Source organism: Budorcas taxicolor, chromosome 23 (assembly GCF_023091745.1).
Source record: "Budorcas taxicolor isolate Tak-1 chromosome 23, Takin1.1, whole genome shotgun sequence".
NCBI lineage: Eukaryota > Metazoa > Chordata > Mammalia > Artiodactyla > Bovidae > Budorcas > Budorcas taxicolor.
This window is the reverse complement of record NC_068932.1, coordinates 26,914,052-26,940,195: the sequence shown is the minus strand read 5'-3', so window position 1 is coordinate 26,940,195 and position 26,144 is coordinate 26,914,052. Positions and strand designations below refer to the sequence as shown.

At 41.0% G+C, this 26,144-nt stretch overlaps 1 protein-coding gene across 1 annotated transcript in view; it reads left to right on the top strand.

Annotated features, from left to right (window-relative positions):
* Window positions 1-26,144, top strand: part of SORCS1 (sortilin related VPS10 domain containing receptor 1) — a 578,854-nt gene that overhangs the window by 472,792 nt on the left and 79,918 nt on the right. The window contains exons 13-18 of the mRNA XM_052660872.1: window positions 418-509; window positions 1,780-1,887; window positions 3,385-3,502; window positions 4,995-5,125; window positions 7,720-7,833; window positions 23,473-23,644. Coding sequence (XP_052516832.1) covers window positions 418-509; window positions 1,780-1,887; window positions 3,385-3,502; window positions 4,995-5,125; window positions 7,720-7,833; window positions 23,473-23,644 — 735 coding nt within the window. The remainder of the gene's footprint in view (window positions 1-417; window positions 510-1,779; window positions 1,888-3,384; window positions 3,503-4,994; window positions 5,126-7,719; window positions 7,834-23,472; window positions 23,645-26,144) is intronic.

The following is a 26,144-nucleotide window of genomic DNA, read 5'->3' as shown; positions in this document are numbered from 1 at the left end:
ACAGAGCTCACCACAAAATGACAGAAATAGAAATATGAATACATAACTCTTAGTCATTATTTAAATTTCTCTTGTGGAGCACCTAAAATCATTTCATGGAACTCCAGTGGTACATGTCACCCACCTGGGGAAGCATTGTTCATAACTGTGTCTCTCCACAGATTTGGGGAAACCCAGTTCTATCATGCCCACCAGGCTCCCCCATCCCTGGGATTCTCCAGGCAAGAATACTGGAGTCTATGGGGTTGTACAGAATCGGACATGACTGAAGCGACTTAGCAGCAGCAGCAGCAGCAGCAGTTCTATCATGGGGGCTCATGGAGAGATTATTTTTCCTCAAATGAACACTAATTCTCTGAACCCTGGGTGTGTGTGTGGTGGTGGTGGGGGGCTGTGTATGTGCTTTTCCTCTTCCAGATCTTTGAAGAAGAACACAGTGTTTTGTATCTGGATCAAGGTGGAGTCCTGGTTGCTATGAAGCACACATCTCTCCCAATTCGACATCTCTGGTAAAGGCACCTGTTGCCCCTAAATCCTGTACCCAGGACTGGTTGCACACAGCTAAGACCAGTCTAAGTCAAGCTGACAGACGATAACTGTGCTTGTAGTAAATTATCATCATCTGCTGGAGTATAACTTATACCTTTGCTTTATTATAAGAAGCAAGAGGAAAGGAGAGAGAGAGAGTGAGAAAGAGAAAGGAGCTTACTTCTGCCCTTTAGAGAGGAATTATATATGGTTTTGGAATGTGACAGCTCCCCTCTCCCCCATCAGTACCTCCAGCGCCGCACTCTTTCAATACAGTCATGGGTAGAATGGTTGTCAAGGATAATCTCTGAATAGCTTAGTTTTTCACAGCCACCCATCCCAAATATTGTCTCCTGAAGTTTAATGTTTGCATTCACTCTGTGCATTCTGCACAGAGATCAGCAGTGCGTGTCACTTCTGCTCTGATCTCATTTGGCCTCATTTTTGCGGGCAGGAGAGGGTGGTTTTCTGAAACTCTCCCTGTAGGTCTTCTATAGATGAACATGCAAGGCCTAACTTCCAGAGGGGTTTTCAATAGATTCCTTTATCTGTGTTTTTGAAAATGGCTCTCTCCATAGGCGGGTTCCTTCAAAGTCAAAGGCTTGATTTTCCCTCCAGGGTTGGTTTCTTTGGTGGACCAAAGGGAAAGCTGCAGAAATAAGAGAACCAGAGGCTTAGCCTGAGGGAAGGCATCCCAGAGAAAGGCAGAGGAAAGGAAACATCCTGTATGACCATCAGAGATGCAGAGTCCTCTCTTACTTCAACAGCCTGTTCTTCTGCACCCCGTCACTCAGTGGGTCAGCCAGGATTTGTAACAATGTACGAAGGATACCACTAAGGGTTTGATCACATGGAGGTGGCTGATTCAAGTCCATCACAGTGGTCTCAGAAGGTGACTGTTCTCAGAATCACCTGCAAGGCTTGCTGCTAGGTGACTGCAAGGTTTTAGAGAGGGTCACATGGAGATCTAAGACCTAATAAGATATCCAAATTTAAAAAATTCTATCAGCGACTTACCATTCCCATTTCATACAGCTCTCCACTGATGTTATAATACATCTGGGCCCCAAATCACTTGGCTAGCTGTATATCCACCTTCTGATATAATTAAGAACACGTATTCATATCAAAGGCTCACTTTACAATGCCCCAGGTACTTCTAAAATATATTCTGTCCTGGTTGGTAGTATCTTTTCTTTGAAAGGATTTTATTTTGAGAGCCTATGACTGTTTTTTTTTTTCTGTCATCAGGTTGAGTTTTGATGAAGGGAGATCTTGGAGCAAATACAGTTTCACATCTATTCCCCTTTTTGTGGATGGGGTTCTGGGTGAACCTGGGGAAGAGACTCTCATCATGACGTAAGTGGAAAACCGTGTTGTCTTCTGGTCTTCATAGAAATCCCGAAACGTGTGGTTTTTAGCTGAGCCTGTTCGCCTTGCTGCTTTCAGTTTTAAAGTTGCTAGCAAAGGCAGTGCATCTGACTTCATGATTCCCTAGCAAAGAAGAAAGAACAATGCAGGCATCCGTTTTCTTGGCTCTTTGCTAGCTATTGGGAGACCTGTACTGTGGACTGGCAGCAACGTGGTACAGCCTATTTCTTCCTATACAGAATGAGCTTAGGGAAATTAGATGGGATTTTTTTTTTCAATAGAAGATAAAGCTATTAATTTAAAACTTTAATTATAAACACGTTTGATATACAGGCAATCACAGGCATATAAGAATGATTTCACTTTAAGACTGAACATAGAGCTTGATCACAACCCCACAAAGGATGTTATTTTTCCCTGGCTCTTTACCTAACCCAATTGTGAGGCATATTAGGGGAACCATGAGAACAGTCTGTTCTTGCGAAATTACATTTGCGCTCATTCTTGTCTGGAAAGTGATGATCATTAATTTGTGAAAGGCTTGATTAATGGCTTGCCTGCCTGTGGGTTTCAAAACATGAGCTTTGCATTTGAAATATGAAACTCTGATTTTTCCTTCTCCTGGAAAATCAGAAGTGGAAAACAGAGAGGGAAGATTTCAAAGCAGTTGATCCTGTCGACAGTGAAAATTTTAAAATCAAAGTGAATAGTTGGTACATTTTCTGATATTTTTTCTCCTTTTTTTTTTAAACAATAGAAAAGAGCAACAAAACTTAATATGCCTAACAGTTACACTTTTGCCCAGTGGGTTAGCCATTTATTCTATAATTTATCTTTATTCAGTTTTTATATTTACAAAACACAGATGAAAAAAGCTGATTGTAAAGGCTGCCTTGTAGCTTTTATTCACATTTACAATAGGTGATTCAAACACTTCATTAAGTAGCTGAGCTTCTCTGAGTCAGGAGAGTAGAATGAACAGGTAGGAAGTAGTTATACCCTTCAGCCTTGTTGCCTACTTCTCCTTGGAATGGTGGGAAGATAAAATAGAATGGAAACCACGGGACCAGGTAGATTAAATGCAAGAGAACCTGTACGTGTAATCCCGGACTGCATAGAAGGCAGGGTTTGTGATTGTTTTCTCATTTTAATTTTTTCTTTCTGGTCAACAGTTCTTGTTGTACAGTATATAGCAGCAGGGTTTTAGTCTAACACCCCTGGGTTTTAACTCTACCGGTTCTTGGTGATTTGTCTTTGGTTTCTGCATGTTAAAACTTTTTGAGCCTCAGGTTACCCACAGGTAAAGTAGAGTCAATAATAGCAACCCTCCTCAGAAATGTGTTTTGGGGATCAAATAATACGACCGATATAAGATGCTTAGCATTGTGCTAAACCTCATAGTAAATATTCATAACTGTAAATATTTATAACTGTAGTTGTAACTGTCAGCATTGCTATTATTGTGAGTATTTGTATCATCTGCAGAGTGTTTGGACACTTCAGTCACCGCTCTGAATGGCAGCTGGTCAAAGTGGACTACAAGTCCATTTTCGATAGGCGTTGTGCCGAGGAGGACTACAGACCCTGGCAGCTGCACAGCCAGGTAGGGGGACAAGTGTCCTGGGTGGGAGGCATGGAGAGTACTAGGGGAAGGATAGTCATTCATATGTAGTAATCAGGGTTCTCTGGGCAAAAATGTCCATCTGGTGGTTCCTTATGTGTTCTGTGTGCCATGGCAGTGAACAGACTCGACATTTATAGCTGTTGTGAAGTAATTTATGTTTTTATTCTACTAGGGTATAATGAGATAAAATTCAAGTGTGCTTGGGTTAGACTTATGACTCAAAACAAAACACCAACTCAGCACAGAGATCCAAACATAATTTATCTGAGCATGTCGTCTGGTTGCAGGGTGTGGGGGCAGGGGTGAGGAAAGGCTCTTCAGTTTTATCTAGCAATGCAAACAGAGACATAGAACAGCAAAATTAGGCTGAGTGAGGAGTGCCAGTAAAATTCTTCCTCCCCACCACTGTGATTCCCTGGGATTAGGCAGGGCTTTATGCCTCCTTCCAAGGTTCTTGTGTTATAAGGTTGTGGAATTAGTAGGAAATTTTCCTTCATCCTGGCTCCTCTGCTGTTTCGCTCATATTGTTGATAGAATGCTTGGATAAAAGCATCTCTCTTTTGATTTCCCAAGAACTCATTCTGCCAGCCTCTCAAAGGACATAGCTGGGGCCCTTGCTTGCAAAGTCATCACTATGTTGAGAAAGTAATACAACATATACTCCAAACCTAGATTAAGTTGGTTATTTATGTGTTGATGTGCAGTGCAGCTGGTTAAAGTGAGCTTGCTCAAAAAAGACAGTATAGAGTAGCTTAGACAAAAGTCTGTCTGGCCCTTTGGACCCACACACACAGAGCGGGGTTTGACAATGGGAGCTACATCACCTAGAATCACCCACTTTTCTTGGAGGCTCAATAATGAAAGGATTGCTCATTCACATAGCTGATATTTTCCCCTTTGGAGTGCACAGACATTGTAATATTCGAAGCGTTTATTTATTTTGTGGAGAAACACTGAATTTAGTGCTATTGGTTATCTTGTAGAGGGATGTAAGATCAGTGCAGTAAAATTGTGTGGGCAGAGGCATAACAAACCGAGGCAAAATAGACCGTTATGTTTCTTAGCAATATTCTTCTTTCATATGCACATAAATGATCATGTGCCAACCTTTTATTACAGAAGAAGTCAACTTAATTACCATAGATTTGTTGGTAATACACTGTCACAGGCTGCGTCTTAGTTACCTGTGTGTCCCTCATAGCCTTCTACCCAACACCTCGCCAAGTAAGGATTTGCTGAAAACAGAGTTCAGGACATTTTGACACTCTCTTGGGGCTTCTTAGGATTAATTTTGCCATCACGTTCTGTAATAGGACTCTAGACATTAAAAAGAAAATGCTGTTAGCACAAAGCAGACTCCCCACGTCCAGATTACCCTAAGATTTGAGACCATCTCCCTGGACTGTCCTAGTGTGGAGTAGGGAAGGTCATACCTATGGGCCAACAGTGTGAGATTCTTGTCTCCTTACAGGGGGAAGCATGCATCATGGGAGCGAAGAGGATATATAAGAAGAGAAAATCCGAGCGGAAATGCATGCAGGGAAAATATGCAGGCGCCATGGAGTCTGAGCCCTGTGTCTGCACAGAGGCTGATTTTGACTGGTGAGCTTGCGCTGTTAGCCCATGTAGTCACTGCATATTTCAAACCCATGTGGGCCTTAAATGAAAGTTTATATTTGAATAGTGACATGCATAGATCCAAGTGATAAACCTCATGTTTGTGTGAATTAACATGTGGGGACATCATGGCTTACTGGTTATGTGTGTGTGTGTGTATATACAGAAAAAAACAGGGATTTCTTTAGGCTTAAGGAGGACTCAGGAGATAGCTGGTAATTATCTTCACACATTTGACAGATCTCAGGACAAAAAGAGAAGCCAGATCCACTCTGAGTCTCTTTTGACTGAAACACTTAAACAATAAGTGGACGTTTCAGGCAGCAAATATATGTGTGTTCAAGGTAAAAATCTTTCTAGAATCTAGGGTTTCTGGTAGTGAAATTGTGGTCATCTAGGGCAGTGCATTTTCTATACCTGGAGGTTTTCAATTAGTGGCTAACTGACTATTGCTTATGAAAGCCATGGAATATTTTTCTGAATTCAGTGTAAGGATGGAGTCACTGGCATTGCCATCTGTGGCTTTATGAACCTAGCAGCAGAAGAGCCTTTTCCTGTTACAAGTATTAACCTAGTTTAAACTGGAAAATGAGTGCAACATTTAGATGTTAAATATTCTCAGAGTGCCACAACATGGTTTTTGGAGCTTTACTTAAGCAGAAAACTAGCTTGTGAGGCCAATGATGTGCTTGCTTTGTTCTAGTTTTGACTGTCAGATGAGGTTGAAAGATGACTGAAGATGAATAGGTGGTAACCAATGCTCTTGATCATGTCCATCCCATTTTCAGTCTCTTTATTTTCCTCCTCCTTTTAAAAATGTATTTATATGTTTTTGGTTTAGAGAAAGCAATTGCTAAATGTGTATGTCAGTGTTAATAATTGAACTTACCAGCAGAAGAAACAAAGACATTTACTTAAAAGTATTAGCTGGGTAGCAATCATCAGCCACATGTCTGATCATCAGAGTATCAGTGATTGGGCTGAGATACTGTGTACATGCATGTAACATGACTTAGAAGAAGGAAGCATCTCTCACGGTAGACCTCTAGGGGCATTCTCTGAATAAATAGTGCTGGCTAGTCCTGGCTCGTTGGCTGCCAGTACTCAGACATATAACCCAAGGCCATTCCTGTCTTGTTGGTAGAGAAGGCAAGCCAAGAGGCAGTGCTGTCTCTCTCTGGGCTCTGCTGGAGGCAGACAGAGCTTCAGTTATACTGGGACTCACAGGGAATTCTGCAGGGGCCTCCCCAGCCCTGATTTTCCTTTTAGTCAGTGCAACACTGTTACAATGACAAAAATATTTCATCTCTGTCCTACCTTTCAGGATTGACATCCTGAACTACATTCACAGGGAGAACTTGCGTGGAATGTTTGTCATTCATCATGCGCCTCTTTCAGAAACCTGGCTGCTTCTCCTTTATTCACTGTATTTAAGGAGGATCCATACAGGGAGTTAACTTTTTATCTTATAGCTTTGACTTTGGCCTTCCCAAACAGTGATTTTTTGGCAAAGGTGTTTGTCCCTGAATGTTCTCTCTCAGTTTGGCTCTCCCCTGGACATCCCTCTGCTAGACGGCCTTACCTGTTATTCGTGATTTCCTGAAATGAACGCAGGATGTCCTGTAGGCAGAGTCCCGGAAGTCCTTCTACCTATGCTGTGTTGCACCAGAATCAAACCCAGCTGGTATGGGCAGAATTCTGAGAACCAACTGCCTGGTGACAGGCCCCTGAGCAAGCTAGTTCTTCTTTCCCAACCTTTGTGTGCCAGCATCTCGCCTCCATCACACAGATGGGCCAGTTTATACCTGTGCTTGCCATCGCTGCCTACAATTTGTCTGTGCGTGAGGAGGTGCGATGTATTGCCATTCTCTGTGCCCAGCTTTATCTTTCATAAGCCAAGAAAGTTGACTCAGAGGTTCCTGGAGGCAAGAATGCAAGGAGGCTGAGAGAAAACTCTGTTTTCAAACTAGAGAAAATTTAAAGCAGTTGGTGGCGTTAACTGAATAGGAACACGCCCGAAGTACATTGCCTTTCCTGCTGTGACTTTGAAGCAAATGGCTTGTGCACAGAGAGACCTGGCTCAGCTCTCTTTAGTAGATCCAGACGTCTTAGAAGAGCACCACAAAGACAGTGCTAGTAATGAGGATTATGCCACGTGTGGATGCCTTATGTTTTCCAATGCAGTTGACACAGAGGACTGGGCTTCCACCATCATAGCTTTCTTGGGGCCCAACCACAATTACTATCGTGTCTCCCCCTGATGAGAACAACATCTATGCTCCTGGCTGAAAGGTGTTTAATGGGAATTACTGGGCACTGAACTTTCATCTCTATACATGTGTCTCTGTGGCTTCCAAGCTAGCATTTCTCAAAATGGATTCTGTAGAATGTTTTCTTGGGTAATTGATAGATAGAAAGAAAGATTGCATTTTTGGAAAGGCATTGATTTAGTGAATGCCTGCTTTTTTTTTTTTTTTTAATTAATTGACCAGTGTAGAAATTGGCTGTGGACTGACTTAAATTATTCTCAGTAATGTTGCCACCTACTGAAAGGCTTCTCTCATTTTTTTCCCCAACAGTGACTATGGTTATGAGCGACACAGCAATGGTCAGTGCCTGCCAGCCTTTTGGTTCAATCCATCCTCTCTGTCGAAGGACTGCAGCTTGGGGCAGAGTTACCTCAATAGTACTGGGTGAGTGCCTGAAACATTGGCCTGAGGAGGTCATCTGCTGCTGCTTTTCAGCATGCGATAAACTTATAGAATCACTTCTGATCAAAGACCAGGTCTGTTTCATTATAGCACCAGTTTATTCACTTTTGTTCATTTTAATCAGCACAAATTTGCATTAATAGTGCAAATTCCATCTGAGAATAAGATTCCAGTTGCAAATGAAGAAACAAAACAGGTTACTTGGATGAAGATAGCAATGATGATAATATACAAATTACTTCATTTTTTGATCCCTTATTTCACAACTATTTAATTAGATGACACTACCTTTTATCTTGCAGCATCCCTGTGTGGAAGGTCAAACAAATATTTCCTATGTGCATTTCCTGCTTTATAGATGTGGAAACTAGAGGCAGAAAAGAAGCTCATTGACTTTTCAAGAGTATGCTGGTGTTAGCAGAAATGTGTTCCATTTTCTCTCTATCCAGTCTTGACACATTGAAGACATGCATTCTGATCTTTATAAATCTGGAATCAGATTTGAAAATTTTGTGCTGAATGATATGTGTTGTGGGATTTTTCCAATATTATTTAAGAAACACCATAAAAAGGAAAACCGTGTGGTGACTTTCCCAAAATTGTAACTAATATTTATAGACTTAGGAAACTACTGTGTGGAACTTATTTGGAATCTAATTCCAGCAATTTATCAAAAGACATTTTTGAGCCATTTGGGAAGCTAAGTATGGTCTGGTGACTAGTGATGTATTCATCAGGATGTTCCAAAGATATGCTTTTCTATCTCCAATTGGAGATATATATATGTATATATAAACAGATTTGTTAAAAGGACTGGGAGCACCCAGCTACGGAGGTGGGCAAGTTCAAATCCTGATATCTATAGGGGGAGTTGGCAAGCTGGAGACGGGTTGTTTCTAGGCACAGTCTGAGCACTGATGGTGAACCAGGGAAGCTAATAGTATTGTTCCTGTCTGAAGACCAGCAAGGCCAAAACTGATGTTTCCATCTAAGTGTGAAGGCAAGAAGGAAGCCATTGTTCAGTTTGAAGATCGTTAGGAAGGAAAGGGCTGGAAGAAGAGGGAGGGGAAGCAGGCACTCACCAGTAGGCCAGCACTGCTTGACAGTTGCCCTTCTCATTTCTCATGAGAGCTGCCATCCAGAGGAGAGGACATTCATGTTCTTGTTTATGTACTTTTGTATTTTAAATGTTTACTTTTTTGAATTAAAAAGAAATCACCAAAATAACATATACTACTCTCAGAATAGTATATACTACTCAGTGGCTATTACCTGAGAGCATCTCACCCTAAGGGACTTTTGTTGAGTTATCACATCTGCTGGTTTCATCCATTCCATTCAAACTTTCTTCAGAAGGAGAGAAAGAAAACATAGACATGGCACATCAAATATTCGTATCTATGATTGAATAAATAATAAGCTCTGATTTATTTGCACTGTGACACAAAATTTGAGAAAAATGCAAGTAACATTTTTACAGCAAAGGGTCAGTGAGGTCTTGAGCATCTAGTACCATGTGAAAAATTGAAAAAGGCTGCTGAAATCACTCAACTTAATGGTGAAGAAATGCCAGAGAAAGAAGTTGTATCACTTGCATGTAGGAACATGTTTAGACATTGTAAAGAGCACTGGGAGCCCCTGAAGCTGATTTCAGAATTGATTTTTTTTTTTTTTTTTTCACAGCGTTAGTCAAGGGAGTTACGCTCCTCTCTCTTTGGTATTAATGAGAAGAGGCTGAAGTACAGAGGGATGTAAATTTTATCAAGTGCTACTGAAACCACTGTAATAAGACAGAAAAAGAAGGTCTATGAACCCTTACTTTTCACTTTATTAAGAATGTATATGTATTTTCATTTTATAATTATATACATGTATCAATATTTACACACACACTTAGACACACATTTTTTAGCTACTCCTAAACAGATTTCACCATTCCTTTGGTGAACTCAGGATGTGAAACCCAAATAAATCCTAACACATATTTAATAAAACATCAGAGATGAGTAATTCATATATTCTATTCAATGGAAGTTTTCATCTATGCCCTAAAAGATAAAAATTTCAGTTATAAATGGTTCAGCAGCAGTAGGTGCATTGTTGTTCCGTCACTCAGTCATGTCTGACTCTTGGTGACCCATCACGCCAGGCTTCCCTGTCTTTCACCGTCTCCTAGAGTTTGCTCAAACTCTTGTCCATTGAGTTGGTGATGCATTCCAACCATCTCATCCTCTGTCGTCCCATTCTCCTCCTGCCCTCAATCTTTCCCAGCATCAGGGTCTTTTCCAGTGAGTCAGTTCTTTGCATCAGGTGGTCAAAGTATTGGAACTTCAGCTTCAGCATCAGTCCTTCCAATGAATATTCAGGATTGATTTCCTTTAGGATTGACTGATTTGATCTCCTTGTGGTCCAAGGGGCTCTCCAAGAGTCTTCTTCAATACCACAGTTCAAAAGCATCAATTCTTTGGTGCTCAGCTTTCTTTATGGTCCAACTCTCACATCCATACATGACTACTTGAAAAATCATAGCTTTGACTCAGCAGTAGGTATCCAGGTATATAAATGCTTGTCAATGCAATTATGTTTATTAATCACAACATCACTTCCTAGTGTTCCCCCTCCACTCTCAGAGGGTTGTTCCTGTCAGTGGCTATTACCTGAGAGCATCTCACCCTAAAGGATTTTTGTTATCACATCTGCTGGCTTCATCCATTCCATTGAAACATATTGTAGAAAATCATCAGCGTTAGTGAGCTACTTTGTGTAAAGGGGACATATAAATACCAACCATCAGCAAGTAGGACAAAGGCTCTGCTCTTGAAAGTAAGGGGCTCACAGGTAGAAGAGTAACCACCCTCATAGCACCCTGTGGCCTAAGTTTGGGAGGAAGGGTATCAATCGTAACCTCACTGATTGACATATTATCTATACATTTGCATCAGGAATAGGGAGACTATTAGCTGAGACAGAGTCCTGAAGTCATCCTCAAAGAAGACTCCATACCATCAAATTTCCATTTGCAGGGTCTGTAGCCAACTCAAGAGTGAGTAAGAGGTAATGTGCAGATGAAATTGAAAAAGAACGTTCTGTCTTTCTTGTTTTTAACTTTATTTTGTGTTGGGGTATAGCTGATTAACAATGTTGTGATGATTTCAGGTGAACCGTAAAAGGACTTAGCCATATATATGTGTGTGTGTGTGTGTGTGTATGTATCCAGTCTCTCCCAAACTCCCTCCCATCCAGGCTGCCACATAGCATTGAGCAGAGTACCCTGTGCTATATAGTAGGTCCTTGTTGGTTATCCATTTTAAATATAGCAGTATAAACATGGTCATTCCAAATTCCCTAACTATCCCTTTGTCCCCTCCTTCCCCCCTACACAGCAACCATAAATCCCTTCTCTAAGTCTGTGAGTCCCTCTCTGTCATGTAGTTAATTTCCTTTGTATCATTTCTTTTTAGAGTCCACGTATAAGGGATGTCATATGTTATTTCTCCTCCTCTTCCTTACTTCACTAAGTATGAAAATCTCTAGGTCTGTCCATGTTGCTGCAAATCTTTTTGACCATCTTAATGCCACTCCAGCCCCTGATCCCAGATGCCACCTGGCTATATGTTGATTTGGTGGCATTTCATAAGTACAGATTCTCAATAAGGTGGTAGCCACTACCGTGCTGCAATCAAACATTTAGCTTTTCACTTAGAGATATTTAATTACAAAAATTATATACATATGTTTTCTGTGTTTAAAAAGCAAATTTAGATTATCATCCCAATCCTGGCCTCCTTTCCTACACAGCTGTGATCTGTTTGATATGCATGTTTCTAAACAGTTTCTTTTTCATTTGTCAGGGAATAATTAAGTGAAAAGATACACAAAATTAATTTGGTTGTTTTTATATGCAGTTTCCTACTAGATGTATTATTCTTTTATGTGCCTTTTTCATTCAAAAATGCATCTTAGACATCTTTTGATGTCAGAGTTTATGAGGCTTCTTTCCATCTAATTTCTTTTTACCCCTTAGGATTCAGGTACCAGGAGTTATGTAGTAATCCCTTTCATGGATGTTTTGATTATTTCCTATTTTCTGCCGCTATAAACAATGCTACAATTATCTTTCTCATACTATAATACTTGTTATTAAAACCCTGCAACAATAATTTGAGTCTCTTTTGGCAGCTGAAGGTCTTTCTGCTAGCTGCTAAAGCAAATTCCATCCAGTCAGCTGATTCCTTCTTAGACCTGGGTATCTAGGCATTGCCAAATATCTCCCCCATAAGAGTGGAAACACCAGCTTCCTGCCCACACACTGCCTGTGAATCCCATACGTAAGATATTCAGTTGTATTAACTTCCATCCACCTTTAAAATACAAATGCCAGTGGATTCTGTAAGGGAACACTAGGAGGAAGAGTAAGCAGGATTCCCAAATTAAGAAGGTGTGAGGACATAAGTTTGAGTAAACTCCGGGAGTTGGTGATGGACAGGGAGGCCTGGTGTGCTGCTGTCCATGGGGTCACAAAGGGTTGGACACAACTGAGCAACTTAACTGAACTGAACTGAGGCAGGTTACTGCAGGCAAAGGAACAAGAAATGAACCAGGTGAAAGGGCCAGGCTGGTAGTTTTTCAAAGACAAGTTGATTAGTATCTAGGCACTGGGGGAGATATTGGGCAAAGCCTCAAGTCTCTAGGATTAAGGAGCCATAGTGCCCCTAAGTCTCTCCAGTGCCCATTTTAACCGATCCATGGGCATCTCTGGTTGTCAGCACAGAATATGTAGTATTAACTTCAGGCTGAGATGAAGTGCTGAGGAGTCACAGGGCAGGATTGGCTTGAGAGTTCTTGCCTCCGATAGATTTCACTTGTCATGTGCCTGACTTGCTTCACCCAGTCCTCACAACAGGGCACATGCTGCAGCTATGCAGTCAGACTTGGGTTGAACAGGTCTGCAAAACAGCCATCCCTTGTCAATAAAGCTTAACGAGCAGATCTGCCAGTAGCACCTTTCTGCACGTTTACTTGAAGGCACGCAGGCAAACTTTCCTTTTATTTTTGTTAAGACCTCACTTTATAAATGGTTATGGTGGCTCTCATAGTCAGCTTATTATGTTGTACAGATAGCCCTGTTCTCAGATTCACTCCCTTCACCATGATGGAAACATCCTAGCATCAGTTGTTATTATGCTCAATAGAAATGCTCTTTTGAGGAGATGCCAAAATTGTTATCAGTTTCCCTGTGTAGAAATGAATGGGTGTGCAGTTTCCTTTTAGCTCTTGGAAAGATCTTAGAAAGACTTAGAATAAGAGCTGAAATGGGTGTAAAGTATCCCTCCTGTGGCTGTAGCTGCCAGTCCTCAGCTCTTAGCCCAGTGATGTAAGGTGTCTAGTGTCCACACCACGACACAGCACGTGAGCACGGTTCTGCCACGCTGTCTCTGCCACTTTTCACCTGCTCCTTCATGCCTCCCACAAGCCACTCCACGGAAAGCCAGGAGGCTGGTACTAGGCCTTCCGTCTACTGTGGCTAGAGTGAACTCTAAGGCAGGAGGTGCTGCTTGGGAGAGAAGAGAGTTATTTTAGAATGAAACAGTCTCTGCCTTCATCTTTAGCAAGTCGCTTCCTCTCTTGAGCCTTAGTTTCCTAAACTACGAAATTTTACTATTTGCTTTTGGGGATTGATTAAATGTGATGCTTTATATGAAGCATGCATCACAGTACCTAGTGATAGTAGTCACTTTTCCAAATGTAGAACATCGCCAACAGTGGTCATCTAAGGGCTCCTCTGGAGTGAAGGTAAAAAGAGGGGGGAAATTTCCTTTTATTGTGTATCTGTAGTCCAGACATTTGATACATAATAGTCATGACAGTCCTGAGATCTAGGACACATTTAAAATCAGGACCTGTTTTGTCATCTGTAAAGCTGAAATAATACCTTGCATAGGCTCATAAACTCACAGAATTAGAAGCATTGTACTCCAAAATGCATGTCTGCCTCCAAGACGACTCAAGGCAGATAAGACATTTACCTGATTAATAAATGATTTCCTTTTGTTTAAACAAAATGAAATCAGTATTCATCTGTGTGTCATCTGGCATTTAGTGCTGAAATAACTCCCAATTCATTTTCTCTTTGTTACTCCATTGATAACTATAAATATCTCAGTTTGCAAATACAAAAGCCCAAGCCTATTTAGTTATACTATACATACTATATGGACATGAGTTTGAGTGAACTCTGGGAGTTGGTGATGGACAAGGAAGCCTGGCGTGCTGCAGTTCATGGGGTCGCAACTGAGCGACTGAACTGAATTGAACTGGTACGTACTATGTACTACACATTTATACTATGTTCTTGGGCATGAACTTGGGCAAACTCTGGGAGAAAGTGAGGGACGAGGAAGCCTGGCTTGCTGCAGTCCATGGGGTCACAAAGAGTTGGACACAACTTAGCAACTGAATAATAACAATAGCTATTTCAAATCCTAAAAGATGATGCTGTGAAAGTGCTGCACTCAATATGTCAGCAAATTTGAAAACTCAGCAGAGGCCACAGGACTGGAAAAGGTCAGTTTTCATTCCAATCCCAAAGAAAGGCAATGCCAAAGAATGTTCAAACTACCACACAGTTGCACTCATCTCACATGCTAGTAAAGTAATGCTCAAAATTCTCCAAGCCAGGCTTCAGCAATATGTGAACTGTGAACTTCCAGAAGTTCAAGCTGGTTTTAGAAAAGGCAGAGGAACCAGAGATCAAATTCCCAACATCTGCTGGATCATCGAAAAAGTAAGAGAGTTCCAGAAAAACATCTATTTCTGCTTCATTGACTATGCTAAGCCTTTGACTGTGTGGATCACAATAAACTGTGGAAAATTCTTCAAGAGATGGGAATACCAGACCACCTGGCCTGCCGCTTGAGAAACCTGTATGCAGGTCAGGAAGCAACAGTTAGAACTGGACATGGAACAACAGACTGGTTACAAATAGGAAAAGGAGTATATCAAGGCTGTATATTGTCACCCTGCTTATTTAATTTATATGTAGAGTACCTCATGAGAAACGCTGAGCTGGAAGAAGCACAAGCTGGAATCCAGATTGCTGGGAATATATCAATAACCTCAGATATGCAGATGACACCACCCTTATGGCAGAAAGTGAAGAAGAACTAAAGAGCCTCTTGATGAAAGTGAAAGAGGAGAGTGAAAAATTTGGCTTAAAGCTCAACATTCAGAAAACGAAGATCGTGGCATCTGGTCCCATCATTTCATGGCAAATAGACGGGGAAACAGTGAGAGACTTTATTTTGAGGGGCTCCAAAATCACTACAGATGGTGATTGCAGCCATGAAATTAAAAGACACTTACTCCTTGGAAGGAAAGTTGTGACCAACCTAGCTGCTGCTGCTAAGTCCCTTCAGTCGTGTCCAACTCTATGTGACCCCATAGATGGTACCCACCAGGCTCCCCCAGCCCTGGGATTCTCCAGGCAAGAACACTAGAGTGGGTTGACATTTCCTTCTCCAATGCATGAAAGTGAAAAGTGAAAGTGAAGTCACTCAGTCCTGTCCAACTCTTAATGACCCCATGGACTGCAGCCTACCAGACTCTTCCATCCATGGGATTTTCCAGGCAAGAGTACTGGAGTGTGGTGCCATTGCCTTCTCTGGACCAACCTAGACAGCATATTAAAAAGCAGAGACATTACTTTGTCAACAAAGGTCCATCTAATCAAGGCTATGGTTTATCCAGTCATCATGTATAGATGTGACAGTTGGACTGTAAAGAAAGCTGAGTGCCAAAGAATTGATACTTTTAAACTGTGGTATTGGAGAAGACTCTTGAGAGTCCCTTGGACTGCAAGGAGATCCAACCAGTCCGTCCTAAAGGAGATCAGTCCTGGGTGTTCATTGGAAGGACTGATGTTTAAGCTGAAATTCCAATACTTTGGCCACCTGATGTGAAGAGCTGACTCATTGGAAAAGACCCTGATGCTGGGAAAGATTGAGGGCAGGAGGAGAAGGGGATAACAAAGGATGAGATGGTTGGATGGCATCACCGATTCAATGGACATGAGTTTGGGTAATCTCTGGGAGTTGGTGATGGACAGGGAGGTCTGGCGTGCTGCTGTTCATGGGGTCACAAGGAGTGGGACATGACTGAGTGGCTGAACTGAAGTGATACTTATGAATGGTTAAATTTTGTTTACACTGTTTCAGATCCAGAGAACGTGATAGGATTTCAGTTGCTAAATTAACTAGAACATTGCTTGTTTCATGCCAACCATGAAAGATTCCATAAGTAAAAAATAAAGTGGGCATTGGGCTTGTTTATTGTAAGAAACAAAGATAATCTTATCAAGGAACAGATTTCTTTTTGCTACTAAGCTAGAGATATTTCTAGATGTGTTTTTAAGAAAGTAGGTATAGAAATTTTTGTCTGTGAAGTTTCTTTAGGGGAGCCATTAATCTCTTCTGGAATAATGTAAGTATACAGTGATGGTTTTTGTTGTTCCTCAGTGCTAGTTTCTCAATATTCAATGGGAATACTTAATCAAGAATTTAAAAAAAGATCTATAAATAGCATTAATTCAGTATCTATATAAGAATATTTCATGGGTCCAGGAAAATATATCATGTATATATACACATATATTATAGCAAAACAATTATCTCCATACTCTCACATACACTTAGAATGTTTTAAAAATGCTTTCTATAAACATAATCCTCTCTACATGAGCTATGAAAACACTTAGACCCTGGCTATCCTGCCATCACCCTGGGGTTGCTATTTCCAGGGCCTTTAGGGGCTGTGTTCTTTTCCAAGTGATCTTATTTTTGATCCTGGTAGGGTTCTTGATGTTCAGTCTGATTTATTCAGCAACATATGTCAGTGTACATCACAGAGAATAATTGGCCCTAAAAGTGGTCCATGTGTTTCATGTCCACAGAAAGGAAATCACTTGCAGTGTTTGCAGACCCAAAACTTCAGGGGCCCATGTAGCTGTTTTTTTTTTTTTTGGAAAGCACCCATTCAGTTTTGCAGCAGATGCTCTAGACTTGTCAGCTGCTACAGAATTGATTCTTCAGAATCTATTTCTTAGATACATGTTCCCACATGTTTACAGGATGGCATTAGGGTTGGAAATGAAGAAGGTGAATGGAGATCAGGTTTCTCACACCACTGTCCTTGCCCAGTGGCATTGGGAATAAAAATCCTCATCCAGGTCATATGGCATCATGGCAAGAGAGCTCCCAACCCAGTCCAGAGCCCCTGACCACTGCTTGCCCGCTGTGTGACCCTGGGAAGCCCTCTAAACTCCTCTCTCTCTTTCTTTTTTTTCCTTATGTGCAAAACAGAGGGATTGTGTTGATCTTTGACCCCTTCAGGCTCTGACATGTCCATAATCTATCTGAACTGACCAGTATTAGCATTCCTTGGACTGCAGATGTTTAAAAGTAGGGACATTTTCCTTTTATGAATTTGTTATGTAACTAGTTGACTGTAGTGGATTCCAGGAGCCATCCTCCTGATGCTGTCATTTAGTTTAACTCAGCCATATGTCCCACTTCATCACGTTGGCATTCAGAATGATGTTGCATTCTATTTAGCATTCACGTTAAATGACTTGTGCTTCCATCCTACTTAGTGTAAGAAAAGTTTTCTTCCTCTCACCTGTCTTCTGCCCAGTGACACTCCCCTGAGCCCAAGGCCTGCTTACTCTGTTTAAGGGGAAAGTTCTGAGAGCTATTGCCTTGAGGAGAGAAACTTGGAGAACCTGCTTAAACCGTCAGGGAACCCTGTTATTTCTGACTGTTGGGGTATGACTGCTACATAGCACTATTGCTGAAATATGAGCACACTAAGTCTAGAAAGACTTACTTGAAGTGTTAGCCATGCGCTGTAGCCAGAACCACCTCCCTTCTGTCTCTAGGGCTTGCCCTATTTCTCATTTCAAGTCAGGTGTTATTGTAAGAGGAAAGTTTTTCCTTGAAAACAAGGACACATAGTACAATCCAAGAAACTAAACAAATATATTCTTTTCATTGTGCTCACAAATGAGGGACACCAGAGCTCAGTGACAGTAAGTCCTACCTTGGCTAATAGAAAACCTAGAGTTCCACCTCTTTCTTGGTCATAACATGTAATAACTACTGTGAAAAAAGAGAAGAGATAATGTAATAAGAAGATATAATATCTGCACTGATTTTTAATGAATGAATAGAAGCTTGACAGGGTAAAGATCGGCCCAGGGAGGATGAACAACACCGACAGAAGGCAAGTAGCCTTTAGCCTGGCCTGAGCTTAGGAGGTATGCAGGGCAGTGAAAAGAGCTAAAGCTTAAAAAATTCATCAACCACAAATCATGAAACTATCTTTTAAACCCAAACCTTACTCTTTGTGACTAAACCATGGGCAGCTTGAACAATATTAAGGAAGGAATTGATGTAATCCAGTTTGATCTGAAGCTAATCTTGGCAGTGAGAGCATGGCTTCTACTTTCAGGGAACTTGTATAATGCTGTACTTAGTTGCTCAGTCCTGTCTGACTCTTTGCATCCCCATGGACTACAGCCCGCCAGACTCCTCTGTCCATGGGATTCTTCAGGCAAGAATACTGGAGTGGACTGCCATGCCCTCCTCCAGGGGATCTTTTCAACCCAGGAATCAAAACAGTCTCCTGCATAGCAGGCAGATTCTTTACCAGCTGTGATAGCAAGCCGACATTTAAAATTTTAATTAAGTAAATAAGTGAATCACTCGGTTGTGTCCAACTCTTTGTGCCCAACCCCATGGACTGTAGTCTGCCAGGCTCCTCCATCCATGGGATTCTCCAGGCAAGAATACTGGAGTGGGTTGCCATTTCCTTCTCCAGGGAAACTTCCTGATCCAGTGATCAAATCTGGGACTCTCTCTTTGCAGGCAGGCTCTTTACCATCTGAGCCACCAGGGAATTAGTATTTAAAACATTAAATGCTAATTTTTTTTACTACCTTATGCTATTTAATATTTATTAAGGTCTTGCAGTGTGGCATATTTTTTCTATGTCCTTTTGAATGCATTATCTCATTTAATCCTCCCAAGAACTTTAGGAACAGTTTCTGTAATTATACCTATTTTATAGGCAGAGAACCCAAATGTTAGAGTCTGGGTAAATTGCCCAAGTTTATATAATGTGTAATAGCCTGCATTTAAACTCAGGCAGTTTGGTTCCAGAACACTAGTTTTAACCACCGGGGCAGTGATCTTTAATCCTGGCTGCACAGTAGAATCACCAGGGGAAATTAAAAACAAAAGCACACTGATGCCCAGAATCCTCATTTAAACTGATTTCTATGGGCAGAGTCTTAACATCACAGAGACGGTTGTGACTGACTAAGCCAGACTATATTGTCACCTTACCATACACGGAATAGTCACAAACATCTATAGCAAACATCTGTACCAAAATTGTAAGTTTAAAAAAAAAAAATACTGCTAAACAGCCAAATCACATGATATGAAGACTTTTGATGCTTTTCCCAATTTTACTCTCACAAAGAAAAACTACGACCTTCATCTTTTTAAAGACTGAGAGGCAGTGCAGAAGCAAAATCAGAGGGTAGGGGTAAAAAGGAAAAGGTGACAGAGGAGTATCAAGAAAAGAAGAAAGAGAATAGCTGAAATTGGGGTTGTTGGAGTAATAAGACACCATCTACTGATGAGCAGTCGGTAATATCAGGGGCGTATTTGTGGAATGTTTCCTTTCAGTAATTGTGCAAAGACTCCCTTGCCATTGCAAAGCACTTTTCTTCTTGGCAGACTGAAGAATGTTTTACCAACTAAATGCATCCCAGTAATAGTCAGAGCTTAGGTCCAACATAATCATAAGTTGCCTTGTTATTGTAGAGGTAAGCAGCCCCATTTAATAACATATAAAATGTATTATTCATTTATGTAACTCAGACCCAGGGACAGCCGCTGGGATGAAAATAGAACCATTCTGTAATGCACAAAGCAGGTGTGTGCTTACTTGAGTAAATGAACTCTGTATTTCTGCTCAATTTTCTTGTAAATTTCAGAGACTGGTCTGATAGGGCTAATGTGAAGCCATTTTCATCCAGGAAATAAAATGCTCTCAGAATGGTTTTTAATGAGCATTGAAAAAATTACCAACAATCTTCTCTGTGGCAGAATACCAGAGGAATGGATTCATGCTTTGTATTTAAGCAGAATTCCTGTTGCTACAGGCTTCAGGGAAGCCCAGGGTGGTGATTGGTCAGAACAGTGACACACAAAAGAAGTGTTCTCTAGCTGATGATGCCAGTGGTGATAGTGAGCCCATGTCTCCAGAGCTCCTCGCCAAGACAGAGTCACAGGTGTGATTGGACACTAAGCGATTAAAGTTATAACGTGCCTTTAATGTGCATTGTGCCTGGCTTCTGAAACACACAGGGAGTTTGTGATGCGATTTAACGCACTGGGATGCCACAATTACTGTATGACGTTGCTGGTCACTTCTCTTGCTGGTACCAGAATGTCACCATTCTCCCATGATCGCATCCCCCCCCCCCCCCCCCCGCCCCCGCCCAGCTTCCCTTATTTTCTTTCAAATCAGCATACAGTCATAAGCACCTACATGGACTTTTCAAAATACTTAATATTAGAGAGGATGATTTGAAGATGTTCAGACATGGCAGTGACCAGTCACAATGAGTAGGGATCTCAGTACAGGAGCAGGATTTAGGAAGCTCCTCTGGTGGCTCGGAGGTTAAAGCGTCTGCCTCCAATGCGGGAGACGTGGGTTCGATCCCTGGGTCGGGAAAATCCCCTGGAGAAGGAAATAGCAACCCACTCCAGTATTCTTGCCTGCAGAATCCCATGGACGGAGGAGCCTGGTAGGCTACAGTCCACGGGGTCGCAGAGTCGGACAGGACTGAGCGACTTCACCTTCACCTTCACCTTGGTGTATTAGGTGTTAACCCATTCACTGCCGGATTGCCAGGAAAAGCAAGGACTCCAAGGATAGGGGTTAATATAGCTGGGTTGGTGGGCGTGGTGCCTGCAGGGTTTGGGGCCAGTGATGATAGCCAATTTCTAGACAGATATTTCAACATTTAAACTCTATACAGTCATCCCAGTGTGGACCTAGTGATCATCAGCCTTGCATGTCTGCAGCACAAGTATGCCCTCAATGAGGAGCTTAAAGTTCACAGTCACACGAAGGAAGAAAATCATACAAGACATTACTGATTCCTATAAAGTGAATCATAAGGATTCCTGTAAGAGATGACACATATCTCACCTAATTTAAAGAGATAGTACAGTACAGTGGTAACAAATACATATATCCTACATCCAGATTGTCTAGACGCTGGCTGTGTGATCTTGAGAAAACTAGTTAAGTTCTGTGAATCTTAATTTCTTCATCTGTTTATTGGGAGTAATGATACCTTCTTTATTAGGGATAGTTTGAAAGCAAATCATGTTAAGAACTTAGCACAGTGTCTAGAACATATTAGTGAAAGGGTTAGTTGCTCAGTCGTGTCTAACTCTTTGCAATCCTTGGACTGTAGCCCACCAGGTTTCTCTGTCCATGGAATTCTCCAGGCAAGAATACTGGAGTGGGTAGCCATTCCCTTATCCAGGGGATCTTCCCAACCCAGGGAATAAACCTGGGTCTCCTGCATTACAGGCAGATTCTTTACTATCTGACCACCAAGAAAGCCCAAACATATTAGTACTCTCTAAATTTGAACTTCTTATGGTTTTACTTTCACAATCAGGAAAAGAGAGGAGATAAGCTGCCACTTAAAGTGTGGATAAGTTTTAGGCAGCTGATTAGGCAAAAAGGTGGACATGGAAGCAGAAAGAACAAAAGAAGCACTTTCAAGAGGATTGAAAAGAGAAGTTTGGCTAAAACAGAATGAGCTGGTTGTGGAGAAAGAGTCCAGAAAAATAGAACCAAGTTAGTTTATGGAGGGCTTCAGGCCCAAGTTAGAGGATTTGTGATTTATCTTAAGGAAATGGGGATTTGTGAAGGTTGTGAACAGGGAGGATAGATAATAATGTTAAGTAAAAATAACTGATAACATTTCATAATCACTTGCTAATTGTCAGGGTGGTTTGAAGTGTTCTGTGTACATTAATCCATTTCATCCTTATGGTTACCCTATGAGGTGAGTTTAATATTAATACTTGGCCTTACAGTCACCAAAAGTGTCCAAAGTGCTTTCCCAGATGGTATTTAATTCTATTTTCTTAATCGTGCTTTTAAGTAGTCAGTCTTGAAACTTAAGGACAGAGAAAGGACTTTGGCTAGATTTGAAGTAGGTGGTAAGCAATAGCCCGCACACTGCCAGATTTTGTAAATAAAGTTTTATTAGAACCCAGATTCATTTTTTCTTTTATGCATTCTCTATGTCCACTTTAATGTTACAACCCGAGAGTTGAGTACTTGTGACTAGAGCTATATAACCTGCAAAGCTAAAACATTTATTCCCTGGCACTTTATGTGAAAAGTTTGTCAAATTATGGTCTAGAAGAATGGAAAGACCTTGGACTTTTGATTGCTTTCATTTTGAGATCTCCCAGTACCTTCCTCAGGTAGACTGGAGAAACCAAATATATGAATATATAATGTGGCTGCTGTGGACTCCATACAAAAAAAGATGATGAATGCATAACATTGGACCTCAAAAGTCTTAAAGAAAACCCATAGATTCTAATATACCATAAATCTGATAAACTGTATAGGACAAATTGGTAGCAAAATTCTTTTTTTTTTTTTTTCCTATTAAGGCTAAAACAAGAAAAAAGCAAAATAGAGGGAGGATTTACTCAATCTATAGTCTAAAGTTTCCTTAATGTGAAATTTCAATAGTTTAGGCATTATATCCCATGAAATATTGAGTAGAAACTCTCAAGTTTAGCCACCTTTCTGTACTGTACCATGAGTGCAACAGCTTGTACAGTACCTAATGTTGAGACATATAATGCATAATAATCTATTCTTTCTTTGAACTATACCTTCCTTTGCAATATATACATGTATATATTGCAATATATATAGTACTCATTCTGACCTTTAATTATATAGCCTTTGAAGTATTTTCTGGATTATACATGTATAGATGGTAAAAAATCCACCTGCAATGCAGGAGACCTGGGTTCAATCCCTGGGTTGGGAAGATCCCCTGGAGGAGGGCATGGCAACCCACTCCAGTATTCTTGCCTGGAGAATCCGCATGAACAGAGGAGCCTGGTGGGCTACAGCCCAGGGGGTTGCAAAAAGTTGGACATGACTGAGCAACTTAAGTACACATCTTTTCATCTGGATTATAAACCTATTGAGGGTAAGGAAAGACCATGTCTTCTCCTGCTATGCATTTCCCACAACTCCAAAGTGAAATTGTCTATCAACTAAGTGAACAAAAGCATACATTAGAACGTTAATAATGATGCACTATGTTCCTATGACGATTTGCCTCTCTGTTGGGTGCTTACTGTAAACAAACTGTAATCTTCCTGACACCATGAAAGGTAGTTATTGCTAGCCCTCAGGGCTAGGCAGAAGGTTTGAAAAGTTGAGAGTGATCCAAATTATCATGAACTGAATTACAATTTGAGCTTTTTTCCCATTTAGGTATAGAAAGGTGGTTTCCAATAACTGCACCGATGGAGTGAGAGAACAGTACACAGCCAAGCCACAGAAGTGCCCAGGGAAGGCCCCGCGGGGGCTCCGGATCGTCACTGCTGATGGAAAGCTGACGGCGGAACAAGGGCACAACGTTACTCTTATGGTACAGCTGGAAGAGGTAGGACCGGGTCCCGTCTCCCCTCTACCTTCTAGAGCCAATGACTTTCCCTAAGAAATCATGATTTGGTTTACATGTCTTTTTGTTTACATAGATATATTTTTTAATTTTAAATTTCATTTAAAATTTGTATTCTCCTTTTGGTTCCTTGGTATTTGTTGTTATAAGTTTGCCTTCTCTGACACAGTTCTATTACTTTTATTTCACTGCAAGTTGGTCTTCATTCTTACTGAACCTGTAACTTCTTAGGGATTCTGCCTGGATTTAATCTTCTATTATTGGCACTTTTAGCAAAATGTTTTCTCAGAATACATTAATAGTATTCCTAGAACAGCTTAACACATATACATACTGAACTAACCTAAAAGCTGCTAATGCTGTCTTCCTCCTTTAATCTGAGGTCATGGCTTTTCTTTCTAAAGACAACATTAACCAGTCATACATATAGCATCAAGACCAATCTAAACTAATTGAATATAATTTCCTTGACATTTGGGAGGTTTATTGTTTTACTATTAATAGTTCCTCAGGAATATTATTATAAACATCAATTATTGTTAGCCAAACTTCAGTTACCTGAAGTTTCTGAGTAATTAGATGGTAGAATAAGATGTCTTCTATATTACATATTTTAGAATGTTTACGGCATGTTTGTCATCTTGCAAATGAGGAAGATGGCTGTTACGCCCAGTGTCCGAGTCCCCAAAACTGAGAGAATAAGACATCCACAGCAATGCAAAAGCATAAAGGGGTTTATTGCTAGCTTGAGCCAGGGCTCCTGTCACATCCAACACAGTGGAATAGAACAACAGCCCCCAGCCCAGATTTACAGCAGTATTTATAAGTTTAGAACAAAGACAGGGAGTTGGCAACAGTTGATTGGCTGCAGGGGTTTCCTGGTATTTACTGATTGGCCAGTCATCATCTCTCTGATTGGCCAGAGTTATCATCTCTCTGATTGGCCAGAGTTATCATCTCTCTGATTGGCCAGATTTATCATCTCTCTGATTGGCCAGGTTTACCATCCCCAGAAGTCCTGGAAGAAGATGCAGGGATTATTTTTGGCCTAGTGCACCTCTCTGAGCCTGTCATGGCTCTGGTGAGGTTGTAACAATGGCCTCTAAAGGATAAACACCTTCATTAAATGATCTTAATTACTAAACCAGGCTGTCCTACCTTCAGTGTTTTCTGTGTACCTAAAATATGGCCAATGCCACTTTCAGCCATGTGAATGCAAAGGAATCTGAAAAGTTCACAATGACATCAGGATAAAGATATACAACATTGTTTTCTCCCCTTTTCTTCTGATAGTTCAGTGACTCTCCATCTCTAATAAACATAAAAATTACCTGGTGAGCATGTTAAAACAGTTTTCTGGGCTGCAACTTCAAAGATTCTCATACAGGAGGTTGAGGTAAGACCCAGGAATATCCTTTTCTAACAGGGTCATATGTTATGCATTATGCTTCAGGAAAAAAGAAAGAAAGAAACAAGGGCAACATCAAGAGGCCCAGACCAGTCCAAGAGGCTCTAGAGGGTGACTTGAAGGGGAAAAGATGTAATTAGGATTACATTGTCAGGTTTGCTCAAAATACTTAGTATTATAATTTCCATAGAAAGAGCAGTGATCTAATGAGCTGGAATTCTTGGCTCCAGTGATTCTATTGCTTTCAGTTCAAGGACCACTTAGACAAGCACTGCTCTAACCTAATAGTCTTTTCTCCTGTCTCCTTAGTAAGTGCCTTTTAACCATACCCAGTTTTCTAAACACTAAGTTTCCCCAGTGTTCTTCAGTTGGAACTAGAAAGAAATGGGCCAATTTAGGCTAGTTGGAATTACTTGCATTTCACAGAAATAAATCTTGGGGGAGCTTCTGCCTGAGGCTATGACCGACTAGCTTGCAGCAAACCAAATACATATGTATTATTTAGAGCAGGAGTTAGAGTGGGAAAGAGAGAAGCACACACATGGACAAGGAGGAAGAGGACTTAAGAAATTTCAATTCTTTTCTTGAGAGATAGGAAACTCATTGTGATGAGCTATGCTGTAATTCATGTTGTATTTCCCCTCAAGAACTTTGCCAGTTCATCTGTCACACTGTTTAAGAGGTCAGATTTCAGATTCCCAGTAGAAGGTCAGACCAGAAGTGTTGCCTAAACATCTGTTGGTAGACTCGAGGTTGGGAAGATAAAGACTGGACTTCAGAGTTACCAAGTCAGCTGGGACTGATGATCTCAAATCCCAGAGAGGAGAGGAGCGTAGAGAAGTTATACAGGATTCTGTGTTCTTTGTTTCCTTGGGGGATTCCATGGTGGCTTAATTGGTACAGAATCTGCCTGCAATGTGGGAGACCCAGGTTCAACCACTGGGTCGGGAAGATCCCCTGGGGGAGGGCATGGCAATCCACTCTAGTATTCTTGCCTGGAGAATTCCATGGACAGAGGAGCCTGGAAGACTAAAATCCATGTGGTTGCAGAGTTGGACACAACTGAGCCACTAA